Genomic DNA, 15,152 nt, shown 5'->3' with positions numbered 1-15,152 from the left:
TATATATATATATACACACACACACACATATATATATATACACACATATATATATACACACACACATATATATACACACACACACACACACATATATATACACACACACACACACACATATATATAAATACATTTGTGTGTATATGTCTGTATGCACACAATCGCACTAGCATACAGGGAGATAGATGGGTGGGTGACTACAGATCTTCAGCATGAGCTATGCATCTGCCGGAATGTGGGTTTATATTGTTAAAAATGCTAAACATACCTCACACCTCATAAGAAACCTAAAAGGTCATGTTTAATGCCTGTTTAGTGTTTTTAAGGTCTTGCGCTTATGTACAAAACATAAAAGATCAGAATTAGTGCCTGTTTAGAGGTGAAGGGTGATGTGCCTATGTACAAACAGAAGTATTGGGGGCCAAATCCTGATTTTTCAGCATTATTGTGAAGGTTGACGTTAATTTTCATAGCCTTTATATTTATACAGATTAGGTTATTGAATTTTTGGCTTAATTTATATCCATTATACTTATTTAATTGTTTATGCGGCTTTCTCTTCTCTTTTTTCTTTGTCTTTGCTATGTTCTTTGAGGACTTCTTGTTTATCGTGATGGCAGTATAACCTATAAGTGAAGATATGTCTCATTTATATGTTTTTTCCTTCCAGTCTGCATACAAATGATATTTTTTTTGGTCATAGATTTGTTTGTTACTAATATAAGTTCCATCATATTTTCTTCCAGTTTCAAGACCTCACTTGTCTTTCGAAGCACAATTGGTGACTGGAAAATCTCACAGTCTTTCGCCTATCAGTTGCCCTGAGCTACCTGAACCATCAACTTTACTTACTGCATTCTCTAGAGGGAGAGAAAAACATCAAGTCCAGTTGAAGTATCCTCAGAGGCTTCGCAGGCTTAACATATTTTCTTCAGAAAAAGCTGAGGTAGCTTTCTAGGATTTATGAATGTTTCGCTGACTTCTGCTCGTATTGGATTGGTGCAAAATTTTTCTTAAATGAAAAACCATAGTAGTTTATGTTTTCAGTGCTTTAGATTCTTCTGTGTCAAGTGTAGTCAAAGTATAAATTGGCTAAGTAAGGTAAGATTATGGGTATTTGCTGCTGCATTCATCTTTCACTACCATATTTTCATAGTAGTTGTCTGTTATGGCTGAAGATATCACTTTAACATGTGATCTGAGACAGGAGTTCTCTGACACCTTTTTTAAAAGATAATTATTAGTTTTCTGATATTTGCTATATTTAAGTTGATTCTTGTTATATAAATTTATAGGGAATTGTAGGCAGTAAAGTTCTTAATGTCTAACAGTGTTCATTTGCAAATTTACAAATTTGTAGGTTGTTATAGGCAAAAACTTGTACAACAGTGCTGATTAGTGTCAAAAATGAGAGGTCGCATTAGACATACAAGAATAATGACTCACTATGAACATCGTAACTTTATTCTAAACTGTAGAGGACCTCATTGCAGTTTGTTCTGCAATCATGGCGTTTGGCTCATATGTTGGTAGTGAAATTGGAATTTTAAACTTAGTCTACCTGAGGCTGCTTGCATTTCTTCTCTATATACCAGCGAGCGGGAGGTTGAAGTATGGACTGGTTGTTTGCTGTGTCTTTATATTTTGGTTTCTTTTGTTTTGCATAATCTTGAGATAATTTTTTGTGCTGTTCATTGGAACATTTCAATGATCTTTATTATCTCCTTCCCTTTTGCATTTTCTGGAGCAATAAACACATGATTTCCCATAAAATTTTCTATTTCTATTTCTTTTTTCAAATTTGGGAATGTAATAATCATATCTTCTTCGTTTTGGTTAATTCTAATGCGTCTTTGTCAATGGCAGAACATGCAACCAATTGATCGTTTTATTGTTGAAGAATATTTGCTGGATGTGCTTCATTTCTTTAATGGATGGTTTGTATACCACTTCTTCTTTTTCAAATTTAATACCATGGCCTTTGCTTTTGCTGAAATTTTAATTTTCATCTCAACTTTGACATGTTTTAATCAGGTCCTTATTAGCTAAAAACTTAATCGACCTCATTGTTCTGGGCTTTGTGAGTACTAATTGGTGTACATAATAGTTTTAAGATTTTTCTAGTTGGAACTCCTTGAGTATATTTTAGATATTAAAGAGTTGTTATTTTCTTAATTTTCTTACTGGGTCTTACTGACATGAACAAAATTTTGAGGGACATGTCCTGTCGAATGAGGTTTGTTTCATATTTAAAATACTAAAATCCAGCAGATGCGATGCATGTGCAAGGAACCTCTCTTCTGGCTTGTACTGTTTTTACTGAATATCCACCATCAGACCCATCTTGATTTACTAATTCGGACCCTAGAAAACAAAGAAATAATAAGAGATGGGAAGACTTCAGTGTCCAGCATGCGTGCTGGACTTAAGGGCTTCCCATTATATATAGGGATAACATGATTGGTTTTTTCTACTAGTTGATTTCAGGTAAAAAGCTAGTTGAAGTAAAAGTACACACTGTTAGACATCTGATTTTGTATATGCACTTGAGTTTAATTTTTTGTTTTTTGGGGACCAGTACCCATCTTTTCACAAACCTGAACAGGAATACTGTTCTAGGATTTCATAGCTTTTAGAAGGTTCTCTTCTAAATTCATTTCAATTGCAACCATCTATATTTCTTGTGAGAAACTTTTTCTAGGTTTAACACTTTAACTACATCTAACAACTTACATCCTAATAGATGGTTAACATCATTTGAAAATAATGTTTTTGTACTGTGAGTTATGCAGCATTAGTTGATGATGCATATTTCTTTAAAAGATATTTTGGTGTGTAGTTGTAATTTGCCTGCCAGTGTTTATTTCATTAATTCCATGTTTAGTTACTTACAATTGCTTTTCCAATTCCTTAAATTTTTGTGTTATTGCTCCTGCTGTATGGATGCCACACCTTTCGTTCCCTAATGTGAGAATAATATCAACAGTGTCACTAGTTGCCTAATGTGCATATGGTAAAACAATGTTGGCGTTAAATATTCAACTTGAATTGGTATGCAAATTCTATTTTCTCAGGGGATGCATCTTATTGACCGTCGCTGGATAGTTTTAATCCTCTGAGGCTGGATATGTTCAATATCACATTCCCATCTTACAACTCACATGATTCACTTTTATTTTGTTGATTAATTTGTCTCAATCACATTTATGGATCCATATAATTTAAACTGTTGTAATTCTGTTTCTTGGAAAGATAGCCGAAAGGAATGTGCTTCCTATATGGTCGGTCTGCCCGTACCCTTCCGCTATGAATATCTGATGGCAGAGACGATATTTTCTCAGGTATATCTCTGTAAAAAAGCTTACTCACTTCTCACTATGGTTCTTTCATGCAATTGTTTGCCCAAAACATTTCTCATTTCAGTTTATGTTTTGTACGAAATTCATTTTAAGTTCACTGTATCTGTTTTTGCTGCAAATGCAAACGGGTTAGGATTGCATTACCACTTCATATGCCTAATGGATGAGAAGAAAATCGAACAAGAAAGAGTGAAGAATAAAGTCAGGAAACAGAACTAATAGAAAAAGAGTTATTTGCAGATTCAACTAAAAATAAGAATAGATGGTTGTGTTACCTCATGGAAAAATACTATCTGTTCAAATCAATCAACGATATAACATAAGGTTGTGCATGTATTTAGACTCATATCTGTTGATAGCATTTAGGTTAAAGCAATGTTCTATATGAACTTAAAATTGAGCCAGGACTTCTTTGACCTATACAGGCCCATAAGAGGACTCATGACCTTGAGACTTTTACTAGGTCGAGAACATTAATAAGAGTCAGGTAAATCTTTTCCTTAACCTTTCTCTAGCAGGGAGAATCCTGATTAGTTTGGAATTGGTGCAAAATTTTAGCTACTTGTCGGATATTAATTCCATTATTGTGAAACGTGCCAAAACCTGCAACTCTAAGTTAGCTTTGAGATTGCTTCTTACGAGCTAAAACTGATACATAGAAACTAAGGCATGACTCATAGCAGCTAACTTATTTTACTCAGTATTCTGAAATTTAAATTGCATTGAGCTAAAACTGATACATAAATACTAAGGCGTGACTCTAAAATAGCATCTAACATATTTTACTCAGTATTCTGAAATTTAAATTGTAAATTGTGAGAGTGTTAGATTGAGCAAAATATTGGTCAGTTTTTTGAATAGTTAGGCTTATTGAAATTGTTTCGTGGAACTTAAAATTCATGTTTTTGATTTTGCATTTTATATGATCAAACCAAATTCTTTGCAGTATTTTGGGCTTCTTCTAAAGCATGGTGGGTTGTCATACTTCACCAATTTCTATGTATAAAATAACTGTAAATAGCACGAGGTGTAGTTGAAGCATCACATTTTCCATTTTTCTTTGCTGTTATCTCATGTGATGACTCAACACAACTTTTAGCTATGTGCAACATGTAGCATGATTTGAGGGCCCTTCTCTTTATAATATGATGCCACAATTGGTTCCTTTCTTTTTAAATAACAGGATATGTTGAGATGGCGACAACTTTCTTATTAAAGGAGATAGTGATATTGTCATCCTCTTAGAGGAATTCTATTAATGTCCTCTTATGGGGCAATACCCTGATGCCTGATTTGCACAGAACATTTGTTTTCCTTAATTTTTTTTAAACCTATAGCACAGATACCAAATAGTGGAAACCAGGTACAAGAACGTAAATGTCAGAGATAACGTTTTTAGAGAGAATAGATGTAGAGATATTGGGATCAAATTGTTTGATGTTATCAACTAAAGGAATGGACTATTCAAGCGAACCATCTTTTTTGGAGTGTTGTCTTATTTTAACAATGGGTTTTTTGTATGAATACCCTTCTAAAACTTCAAATTTGTGTGAATACCCTCTTAAAATTTATATTTATTTCTGTACCCTCATAAAACATGTTTTTGCACAAATAACCCTAATATAACGGTTCTTCTAACACAGTTAATAACAACCATATTTATTTTAATTAAAAATAAAATAGAATTTTGAAATTATTTTTTTGTCCTCCATCGCGATTATCTTATAAATATTTCTTTTTGCACATCTACCCATTAAGGGTATGTTAGTCATTTTAATTTGAAACCATTAATTTTTTAATGGCGTTAGATGGTGTGGGAACATATGCAAAAAGAAGGATAAAAAAAGGGTAGAATAGCAAAACAAGTGTTTTATGAGAGTATACACGCAAATATCAATTTTGAGAGGGTATTCATGCAAAATTCAATATTTAGGAGGGTATTCATGCAAAAAACCTTTTAACAATTAGTTTCTTAATTTTTTCGGAGCCTTATGTCAAACCGTTTCTAATTCTACTTTTCAGATTTCACTTGACAAAATGCTTATTGGAATTTGAAAAATTAAAAAAATATTTGCACAAGTTGCTCTCTAGTAAACATATTTGACCCTATAAGTTGGTTCAAGCATTCAAAACCAAGTGTATCAATTTTGAATGGCTGAAGCCTCGAATTGTTCTTTGATGCTGGTTTGACACATGATGCATCAGATTTACAAGAATCTTGGGTGACCAAAATTCAGTATTTTTTTTTGAACTGTGGCATTTCCCCTGCCATGGTGCATATTCTCCTTGATGGATATTGAACTTGTAGGTGTTACTACTGTATTGTTCACATGGTGGATGGATGGTCATGCTTTTTTGGTTCAACTTGGGTATGCTTTTAGGGTTCAACTTTGGTTTGTTGACTTTATGTATTTGTGAAAAAATTTTGGGCTGATTTAGTTTCTTTGGTCCTGTGCAAAACATCTAACCACAATAACCAAAAACCTCATGATCTGATCTGGGTAATTGTATTTTATGTGTGCTATGTTAGTAGATATGTAATTTTAAAACTTTTCTGACAATATTATTTCTTTGTTAGTCTCTAATTGAGCATTTCATGTTTCTGAGTTATGCCCATGGGTATACGTTTATATGTTGTTTAATCTAATAAATATTGTTAAATATCATCATCTTGCAGATACTATTGTTACCACAGCCACCATTTAAGCCAATATACTACACGCTGGTTATCATCGACCTTTGCAAGGTAATTTTATGCTTATCCTGTTGTTGAGACTTGTATGTTACTAAACAAAGTTCTCCATGTAGTATAGATGGGAGGTAGAATAGTTGAGTTCATATAGTGACATTGACATATAGTTCATTCTTTTTCCTTAATTCCTTTCCAGTGACAATCCTTCGGAACTTCCCTTCCCTTTCACTTGAATTGATGCCCTTCTTCTCACTTCTGCTTTGATTGTCATAATGTAGTGTTGCTTAATGCTGTCCGTGCAGTACTTTCTTGAAAATTTTCATACTGTTCTCTTTCCTCAAATTCTTTACTTGATTGCTGACCTTTGAGTTATCACTTTGTGCAGTTTTTTCTTGTACTTTTAATTGCTTAATGATTAGGCGTTCTTCCATATATTTTTGCCTGCCTTCTCTTTTCTCTTATCAGCTTCTTGATTCCAAAAAAAAAATCCTTATGGTTGCTGTATCTGTTTTAGATGCTTCACCTAACTATTTTTCTTATAAATATTGCACCTCTGTGGTGTATATTGAATGGCACTTAATTTTTTTTTTTGGTTGAAGTTTCATTATTATTTTATTATCCAATATTTCTTGTATCATGCTACCTGTGAGGGTCAGTGGACAACCTGAAGGCTGAAAATTATTTTATACCATATACTTATTAATCAATGCCTATGCTTTTTTGTTCTTTTTCCTGTCTTTTAGATTTTTTTTTTTTTTTTTTGGGAACAATTTACATCCTGTGCTGTTTCATCAGAAAATGTTCAACTCTTTGATAGTCAAAAGGTTGCTTTCTGATTCTTGTGATACTCTTCTAGGCACTCCCAGGGGCATTCCCTGCTGTTGTAGCGGGAGCTGTCCGTGCTCTCTTTGACAGAATTGCTGATTTGGACATGGAGTGCCGCACTAGGCTCATTTTATGGTTTTCTCATCACTTGTGAGTCTGGTTTCTTTTTGATGTTTCTAATTTGGTATATGACATCTGAAAGTAAGCCAGAATTATTTTTAAAAATAATCTATGGATCCCTTTTTTTGAGTCTTACACCTTGCATTTCTTTCACCGAGTTTTGGCACCTGTATAGTAGATTGTGCACATGTATTTCTTATTTTTTGGTGCATTTTTGGCATAAAAGTTCATAAGCACTTGGATAAAAGATACTATGATTTTACTAGTTTATGTTAGAGACAATTAGCCATTCTTTTCTATCATAATGTTGGTTGATGATTTGGTTCTCTCGCTCACTGCTGCTTGTTTTTGTTGGCTAGACTTTCAGTTTAATGATGACAATGGTTGTAGATTTTGTCGGATGGTTATAGGTTTCATAAGATATATGAAATGCACTGACCTTCTTTTTGTGATTTTTCTCTTTGCAACTTTGTTTTCTCAATTGGAAGACTAAACTTATAGGTAATAGAGTTTTTTTTTTTTTATTTCCAATGTTACACTTGTGAGTAGAAGTTACCACAGTTATTACAAAGTTTTTTGTTAATTGAGCTGTTACAATTCCTTGTCATCAAGATTGCAAATATCTGTCTTGACCAATAAAGGTTGGAACCTAAATTGGACTTACGCAAAATTAGCCATCTAAATTATTTCATTCTCTGTTGTATCACTGGCTATTACCAGATAATATGTCTCACTATTAATGGGTCTCATCATGGGCGGACAATTTCCATATCCACTGATTGTGCATAAAAAAAAATCATTTTGATGGACATTCTCAATTTTTTTGCCAACCTTTAGTGATCGATCAGATTAGAAATTTTCCTGAGTAACTAAAGTATTATAATTAGATCATTGAACTTCAATCCTAGGCAAATATTGATTTGACTATGAACTATCTGGCTTATGTTGCACAGTAACTTGAACTGATTTCCCACTCAAGGGACTGCTGGGTTTGTGAATCAGGAACTTTTAACCTCTTACTCCTTTAGTGAAAATTAGAATTCAGGTTGCCAAAAATTGTTTTTAGAAAATAGGGACAGGTTGTGTTGGAGGCAAACTGGAGGAATCTAGTTCACATAGATAGAATGCAGCCTTCTGTTAAGTTTCTTATCAAAAATATAAATCCCTCCACTGGTTGGTGAAAGACTTCTTGTATGTGTTTTCTTCCAAAAGAAAGTGAGATAGTTTCTTGTTTTACAAGACTCCTAAACCCTATCCTTGTACTTGAACTAACAAACTGTGATATTTTGACTGAAACAAACTAAAAGGCAAATTCTTCCACAACCCATACAAGAAGGCATGCAAGCATTCTGATATCCATTCTCCAGACTACATGAAGTCCTCTAACTCAACCTGCAACTAAAATTATTAATCTTAGCAATGTCCCTGATCAAGATGGTAACCCAAGATATTGCCCAAATATTACGATGACTTGATATGCCCTAACTCTCATAATATAGGAATCTTGAATCTATGGAATTTAATTAAAAGGCAAAGAGGTTTAAACTACAAAGCTCCTAAGAAATGGAAATCTTTTGTGGACGTCATGTATTAGACTCCTTATTTGAGAACTCCTACATGAACAGCTTCTACGTGGAGATGGATTCTTATTTTCCTATGTGTCAAAGTTGGCAAAGTCTCTCAAGCTGAGTAATAATTTCGCAATTTTCTATCAGCATCACTTCTGACTCAGCCTTTTCTTGTGTGGCTTTATTTATAATCATCATCACTTTTGACTCAATCTATCAGACACAGACTTATTTAATCTAATGGAACTTCTAGTGGCCTTTTAGTGGCCCTACCAATTATTCGGTGGCTTTTAGTTGTTATTGTTGGTTGTCATATGCTAACCAACATGCTGTTTTAATTAATTCAGGTTGAACATATTATACTCGCAGCTTTTAGATAAATCTTGCGAAAGCTAAGTGTTATTATTGCACAGATTTCTAGTACTATTTTGCTTCTTTTTGAGTTAACTCTTTGTATGAAGAGTATTATTCTTATTCCTTGGCATATTAATTCTTTCTGAAATTTTTTATGGATTGTGTTATTGTTCCACCAGTTGTCACTGAATAGGACAGAGCATAGTCTGCTGTGCCGGTAACAGGCCCCGAATCGGTTGCCTGGCGGCCTTGGTTGGTACGGCCCTGCGCAGTGCCGTGCCGGCCTTGTACCGACACAATAGTGGTAGGAGAGAGGAAGAACGGGTGAGAGGAAAAGAGAGAGAGAGAGAGCATGGGAGGGAGGGATAGGAAGAGGAAGGAAGAGAGAGACTGGACGGCAGAGGCGGGAGAGCCTCCACGCGGAGAAGGTGGAGGCCAGGGAGCCGCAAAGGCGGGGCTCCGCTTTCGCCTGGAGGGGGCCCCTTCCAGAATTTTAAGTGAAGACAGAGCCCCACCTCCGCAGCTCGCTGAACGGCTTCTCTCTTCCTTCCTCTCCCTCTCCCTCCCTCCCCCGCTCTCTCTCTCTCTCTCTCTTCTTCTTTTTTCTTCTCCTTCCCCCTTTCCATCATCGGTTCCGGTTTCGTTGCTGGAACCGTCCCGGTCCACAGCCGGTGCTGCTCGAGACGCTCCGAACTGGGCGGTTCGGGATGGTTCCGCCGACCATGGGACAGAGTTTGTCAGGGGTTGCATTAGATGATAAGGCACAACCAGTTCTCTTGTTTTGAAAAATTATCTTTTATTGTCTTTAGTGATGATGCCTGGATTACAACCATAAATCTGCAGGTTGCTCTTGATTTAATAATTTCATGGTTTGCAGATCAAACTTTCAGTGTATTTGGCCATGGGAAGAATGGGCTTATGTTAAAGATCTTCCAAAGTGGGCCCCGCAAAGGGTTTTTGTTCAAGAAGTATTAGAAAGGGAAGTTCGTTTGTCATACTGGGACAAAATCAAGCAGGTAATATATCTGTACCAAATCACTTGTACTAAATATGACAAATTTGTTCTTGTTACTTCGTGGGACCTGGCCGCTTAATTAACGTAGGATGCTGTTGGTTTCCAGAAACCATTTGTCATCTAAGTAATGACAATAGTGCATTGTCAACATTCAGTAGAGAAATGCACCAACCTTAACCCAGCTTTTTATTTTTTATTGTTCCAATCTCTGTTCTGCTAATAGTTGCGGTTTCAATGTTATTCTTAGTCATCCTATCATGGTATTAGAATTCATCAATTTATCTTGTTTTAGAAATATCGACACATTTATTTAAGTTGATGCACCTACTATATTGTTTAAATGACTGCCAAAATCATTTTACATTCATACTGTTTCCTGGTCATCCAATTGTTATCAGTAATATTCTTGAATGCTGGTCACTGAAGTTGTTACAGCTCAATCTAGTGACCTTTCAAAGATAGGTTCTATGCCACATTGGCTTGAATCTACCAAGTAGAATTTGTACTATGCCAATCCATAAGCAACATATAGAAGACTGGTAGAAAGTCTGTCTCTGCAATGATGCAACTGGGTTTACAATTTTAGTTCCTATATTTCTGGATTGTAAAGGGTCCATCTTCTTTCATTTGTGGTTTGGAACTTCTGTAAATCCTCTCTGGGACAACTTTGCAGCGGGGTATTTCTGTAACTTGCAGAAAATAAGATATATACCCATGCATTTGCTCTTGTATCATTCTGTTTAAAATGGTATGCACTGCCATGGTGTAAATATACATTCTCTTATGCTATTTTCTTTTGTTTTTCAGAGTATTGAAAATGCACCTGCTTTAGAGCAATTGCTTCCCCCAAGGGGTGGGCCTAATTTCAAGTACATTATTGAAGATAGTCAAGAAGGCATGGAAGGTCACACACTTTCTAAGGAGTTAAACAGCATGATTAGGGCAAGGAAGACTGCTCGTGAGATTACTTTATGGGTAGAGGAAAATATAATTCCATTACATGGCTTTAATGTTGCACTTGAAGTTGTTGTCCAGACTTTTCTTGACATTGGTTCAAAAAGTTTCACTCATTTAATCACAGTTTTGGAGAGATATGGTCAGGTCATAGCTAAGTTATGTACTGATCAGGATAAGCAAATTTTGCTACTAGAGGAAGTCAGTTCATACTGGAAGAACAATACCCAGATGACTGCTATAGCCATCGATAGAATGATGGGCTACCGACTCATATCCAATTTGTCAATTGTTAGATGGGTTTTGTCTCCTTCTAATATTAACCAATTCCATACTTCCGATCGTCCATGGGAGGTATTTTCTTGCATCTTAGTACTTCTATAATCTGTCGTAGTTTGTTGGATTATTATGACTCATTTTTTCCTTTAGATTCTTAGGAATTCTCTCAACAAGACCTACAATCGTGTTACCGATCTTAGGAAGGAAATCCAATCGCTCAAGAAGAGTGTTCTATTAGCTGAGGAAGCCACAGTCAAGGCTATGAAGGAGTATGAGGCTGCTGAATCAAAGCTAGACGTGGTGGATGATCAGCCTGTTCAGTCTGAAAAACCAGGAAGGTTAAAACGGCTTAAGGGGTATGTGGAGAAAGCAAAAGATGATGAGACTTCTATACAAGAATCTTTAGAAGCTAAGGAAGCTCTCCTTGCTCGAGCACTTGAAGAAAATAAGGTATATTGTTTTACGATTGGCATTAATTATTGACATAAATTCTAATTGATGGTTTGCCTGTGGTGCTTAAAACTTAAAAGTTAAAACATAAGCTAAATTGAGAAAAGGATATTTGCTTAGAAATACATGACCTATATCAGTCATTTTACAGACAGTTGCGTACACTTCATAAATAATTATACTTAATCCTGAGTAATATTTTCAGTTATATGTAATCATTAATTAAACTTTTTTAGAATCTCCGAAAATAGAAAAACCTGTGCAGTTTTGTTCATTGATAAGCTCCAAACACTCTATTATTATGCTTTTGCTTTATTTGCATTATTATTGTTATGTTTTAATCTGTGTATCTTTTGAAACCCCAGTAGCTTTGGATCATGTATGCTCTCATAAGCTGTCACCCTGAACCATCTTCTCTTTTCCATCAGAAAATAAATTAGGCAAAAAGATATCAAGAAATTGTTCGAACAGGACATATGGTGTAATAGCAGTTTCAATTAAATATGTTGTCAACAGGAAGTATGTTATTGTGTTTTATTGCCTGGTGAATAACTTTTGACATATACAATTCTTACAGGCACTATTTTTTTCATTATATAAGAGCTTCAAAGATGTGCTTATGGAACGCCTGCCTCCTGTGTCTGCTGATGGAAAGTTGCCCAAACTAAGGACTGCTAATGTAGATTCCGTGACTATCGACTCTGAGCCATCAACTATGGATGTGGACCATGATGATGGAAAAACCGATAATAGGCAAGTTAATAATGACAAGCATCTTAGCTCCATCTTATTTGGTTGATATTTTACAATTTCATAAAATAACTTGTCGAACTATTTGGACAGTCAATCAAATGGTGAGAGAGTATTCCACAGCTACACCACTGGGGAGCAGGAGCAGTGGTGCCTTTGCACATTGGGCTATGTCAAGGCATTTTCGAGGCAATATGCAAGTGAGGTTAGTCCAGCTCTTCAAAAATGGAAGGCAAATGTTAAAAGCTGTACTTTTCTTGTCCAAGTATTGTACTGTGATTTGTTGCGGGCAGTGATTTTTTTGGGGGGTGTTGGGTATTTTGACGTCTCAGGTGTTAGCACTGAACACCTTGAGTAATGGTATTTAATGACTAATGCTGTTCATTGATAAAACGGAAAATGAGTCTTTATAGAATGTCATTATCACTGTACATTCTGATTGCTTACAAGATTGGTGATAGACTGCCTGATATCGTCACCTACATGTGGCCTCCCCATCACCATTGCCAATTGGAATCCATTATTACCAGTATATGCAAGATTTAATAGTCCCCCCCCCACAACACACACACACACACACACACACAAAAAGCTGAAAAATCTACGGCTATTTCTTACAGGTGCTGTTTGGCTATTTCTCATTGTTGCAGATCTGGCCTCATATTGATACACTGGACTCTGAAGTCTTCGCCGGAGACGTCCATCCGCTTTTCCGCAATGCTGCTTATGCAGGTTTATGCCTGTCAACCACTGAATTGTGACATTTATTATAACCTTTGTTGTATGCTGTTCAAAATTTTCTTTTGGTTGATTATAAAATATTTATATTCGTTTTGAAGTTCCTCTTTCCACCAGTTAACCTGGTCATGTTTTGCAGTGTCCCATTTTGTTTTATCAAAAAAAAAAGAGAAGAATATAAAGTCGGTGTCGGGTGAAATACGCGTCTATGTGCTTATGCAGGTTGTCATTCCTGTGTGACATTCTTTCATGCATCTTGGAGGTAAACAAAGTTCTCGATTAAAGAAATTAGTTTATGACCTTTAGATTAATGAAACAGCTGATATGCTGATGTTGATAAACCAACCAATACCTCCACCTTCAGGCTTATCAACATTTGGTCCTTGCTGGTTATTGACCCGTCGATAATTTGCAGCATTTGCTCAGGGAAGATTTGTTATATGTGATTTCTTTCTATATTGGCAGATTCGTGCTTTTATGCCTCTGAACACTCGATAACATCCGCTCAAAACTGAAGGGAATAATATATCTCTTTCTTTGAGAACTTGGGTTAGCAAGGACCAAATCTCTACGGTTAAAATGCACGGTGATTATAAAACGATGCATACGCCTCATGTACTAATTCATCCTGTATTTGTCGATAAATCCTTTTGAACTAAAAAAAAAAAAAGTTGAAGCCATCGCTTGCATTAAACGCATCGTGCCGACGGTCTCACAAAAGGAAAAAGAAGAAGAAAAAAAAAGCAGCCTTTGGAGCTCAAGGGATTAGACTAGCTAATTTTCAGCCTGGCAGTCGGTTCCATGATGAATTTTAATCTTTTTGAGGGCATGCGCTCTTTGTTTGAATAAAAAAGAAAACAATTAATGTGTTCTGGTTAGGGCTGGCAGGTCATGAAACATATTGTGACTGTCGTATATCAAAGTATTAAATATTATTATAAAATGTTTTTTAATTTTATGTTGATATTCTATATCGCAGATTGTATGTCACTATTATAGTATGCACTATTATTTTGCTGCCTATGATAATATCAGTAATATGATAAAATGATATAATATGCAAATAAGTACATATACTTATAATATGAGTTTTTGTTATTATATTAAGAAATAATAGTATTTGTTTGGGGGGGAGGGGGGGGTGTGGATGAGGCAGGGACCACTTTAGTCCCATACTGCTTTGAGAGGTCGTGCTTATAAGGTCTAGTTCCCTTTCTTTTGCGAGAGTTTTTTTGGTAGCGGCGAAAGTCGCACCGAAGGGATAAAACCGTACGGAGGTGAAGTACCTACGCGGCTCTCCTCTAGAGCGGACAATACCTTGTAACGGGGGCCGTCCATTTTTGTGCTCTAACAGTTGGTGCTTTCGTTGAGAGCCCCGTCGAATCTTCTCCGCACGACCCTTTCCGCTGGGGGTATCGTTGGAGGGGCGGATGGGGCAAGGACCACTTTAGTCCCATACTGCTTGAGTAGCAGAAAAAGGTCGTGCTTATAAGGGTCTCATTCCCTTTCCTTTGCGAGGGCCTTTTGGTAGCGGCGAAAGTTGCACCGAAGGGACAATACCATACGAGGGTGAAGTACCTACGCGGCCCTCCCCTAAAGCGGACAATACCTCATAACGAGGGTCATCCATTTCCGTGCTCTAACAGTATTGTAGTGATATTAATATAATTTTGTACTAATAATATTTGAGAATTATTATTAATATTGTTATATCATAAATATAATTTTAATTATTTGTAGTTACATTTTTACAATACTTCAATAGACATAATAATATGGTATATTTGCATTATCAATATTATACTGCAGATTAAATTTCTAATATTATTCTTATTTTTATGTTATATTGATATATATGATTTTTATACTATTATAGTTGCAAGATGTATAATGACATATTATTATTTCTACCATTTTATATTAATCATACAATATATTATTAGGCATATCCTATAATAACATAATATCATTATTATATCATTTTAATTTTAGGAGATATGGTTGAAAAGGATGGGGGGTTATAGGGATTACACGGCAAGAGGAGTGCA

General features: G+C 35.6%; 1 protein-coding gene across 10 annotated transcripts in view; it reads left to right on the top strand.

Annotated features, from left to right (window-relative positions):
- The window catches only part of LOC103707294 (nuclear cap-binding protein subunit 1-like), a 34,638-nt gene extending 21,246 nt beyond the window's left edge, over positions 1-13,392 (top strand). The window contains exons 9-20 of one of the 10 annotated variants that reach the window (XM_089928277.1): positions 747-946; positions 1,867-1,937; positions 3,257-3,341; positions 3,785-3,846; positions 6,037-6,105; positions 9,796-9,934; positions 10,741-11,241; positions 11,317-11,616; positions 12,194-12,369; positions 12,460-12,571; positions 12,987-13,098; positions 13,244-13,392. In XM_089928277.1, coding sequence (XP_089784403.1) covers positions 1,870-1,937; positions 3,257-3,341; positions 3,785-3,846; positions 6,037-6,105; positions 9,796-9,934; positions 10,741-11,241; positions 11,317-11,616; positions 12,194-12,369; positions 12,460-12,571; positions 12,987-13,098; positions 13,244-13,344 — 1,725 coding nt within the window. In that variant the 5' untranslated portion in view covers positions 747-946; positions 1,867-1,869 and the 3' untranslated portion in view covers positions 13,345-13,392. Of the gene's footprint in view, positions 1-746; positions 947-1,866; positions 1,938-3,252; positions 3,342-3,784; positions 3,847-6,036; positions 6,106-6,907; positions 7,027-9,795; positions 9,935-10,740; positions 11,242-11,316; positions 11,617-12,193; positions 12,370-12,459; positions 12,572-12,986 lie in introns of those variants that run through there. The other 9 variants (XM_089928275.1, XM_089928276.1, XM_026804737.4 and 6 more) reach the window with 9 other exon arrangements.
- The last annotated feature ends 1,760 nt before the right edge of the window (positions 13,393-15,152 follow it).

Source organism: Phoenix dactylifera, chromosome 17, assembly GCF_051530095.1.
Source record: "Phoenix dactylifera cultivar Ajwa chromosome 17, Ajwa_hap1_PhDact_Kaust_v1.1, whole genome shotgun sequence".
Taxonomy (NCBI): Eukaryota; Viridiplantae; Streptophyta; class Magnoliopsida; order Arecales; family Arecaceae; genus Phoenix; species Phoenix dactylifera.
Note: the sequence above shows the minus strand (reverse complement) of the source record. Positions and strands in the feature narration are given on the sequence as shown.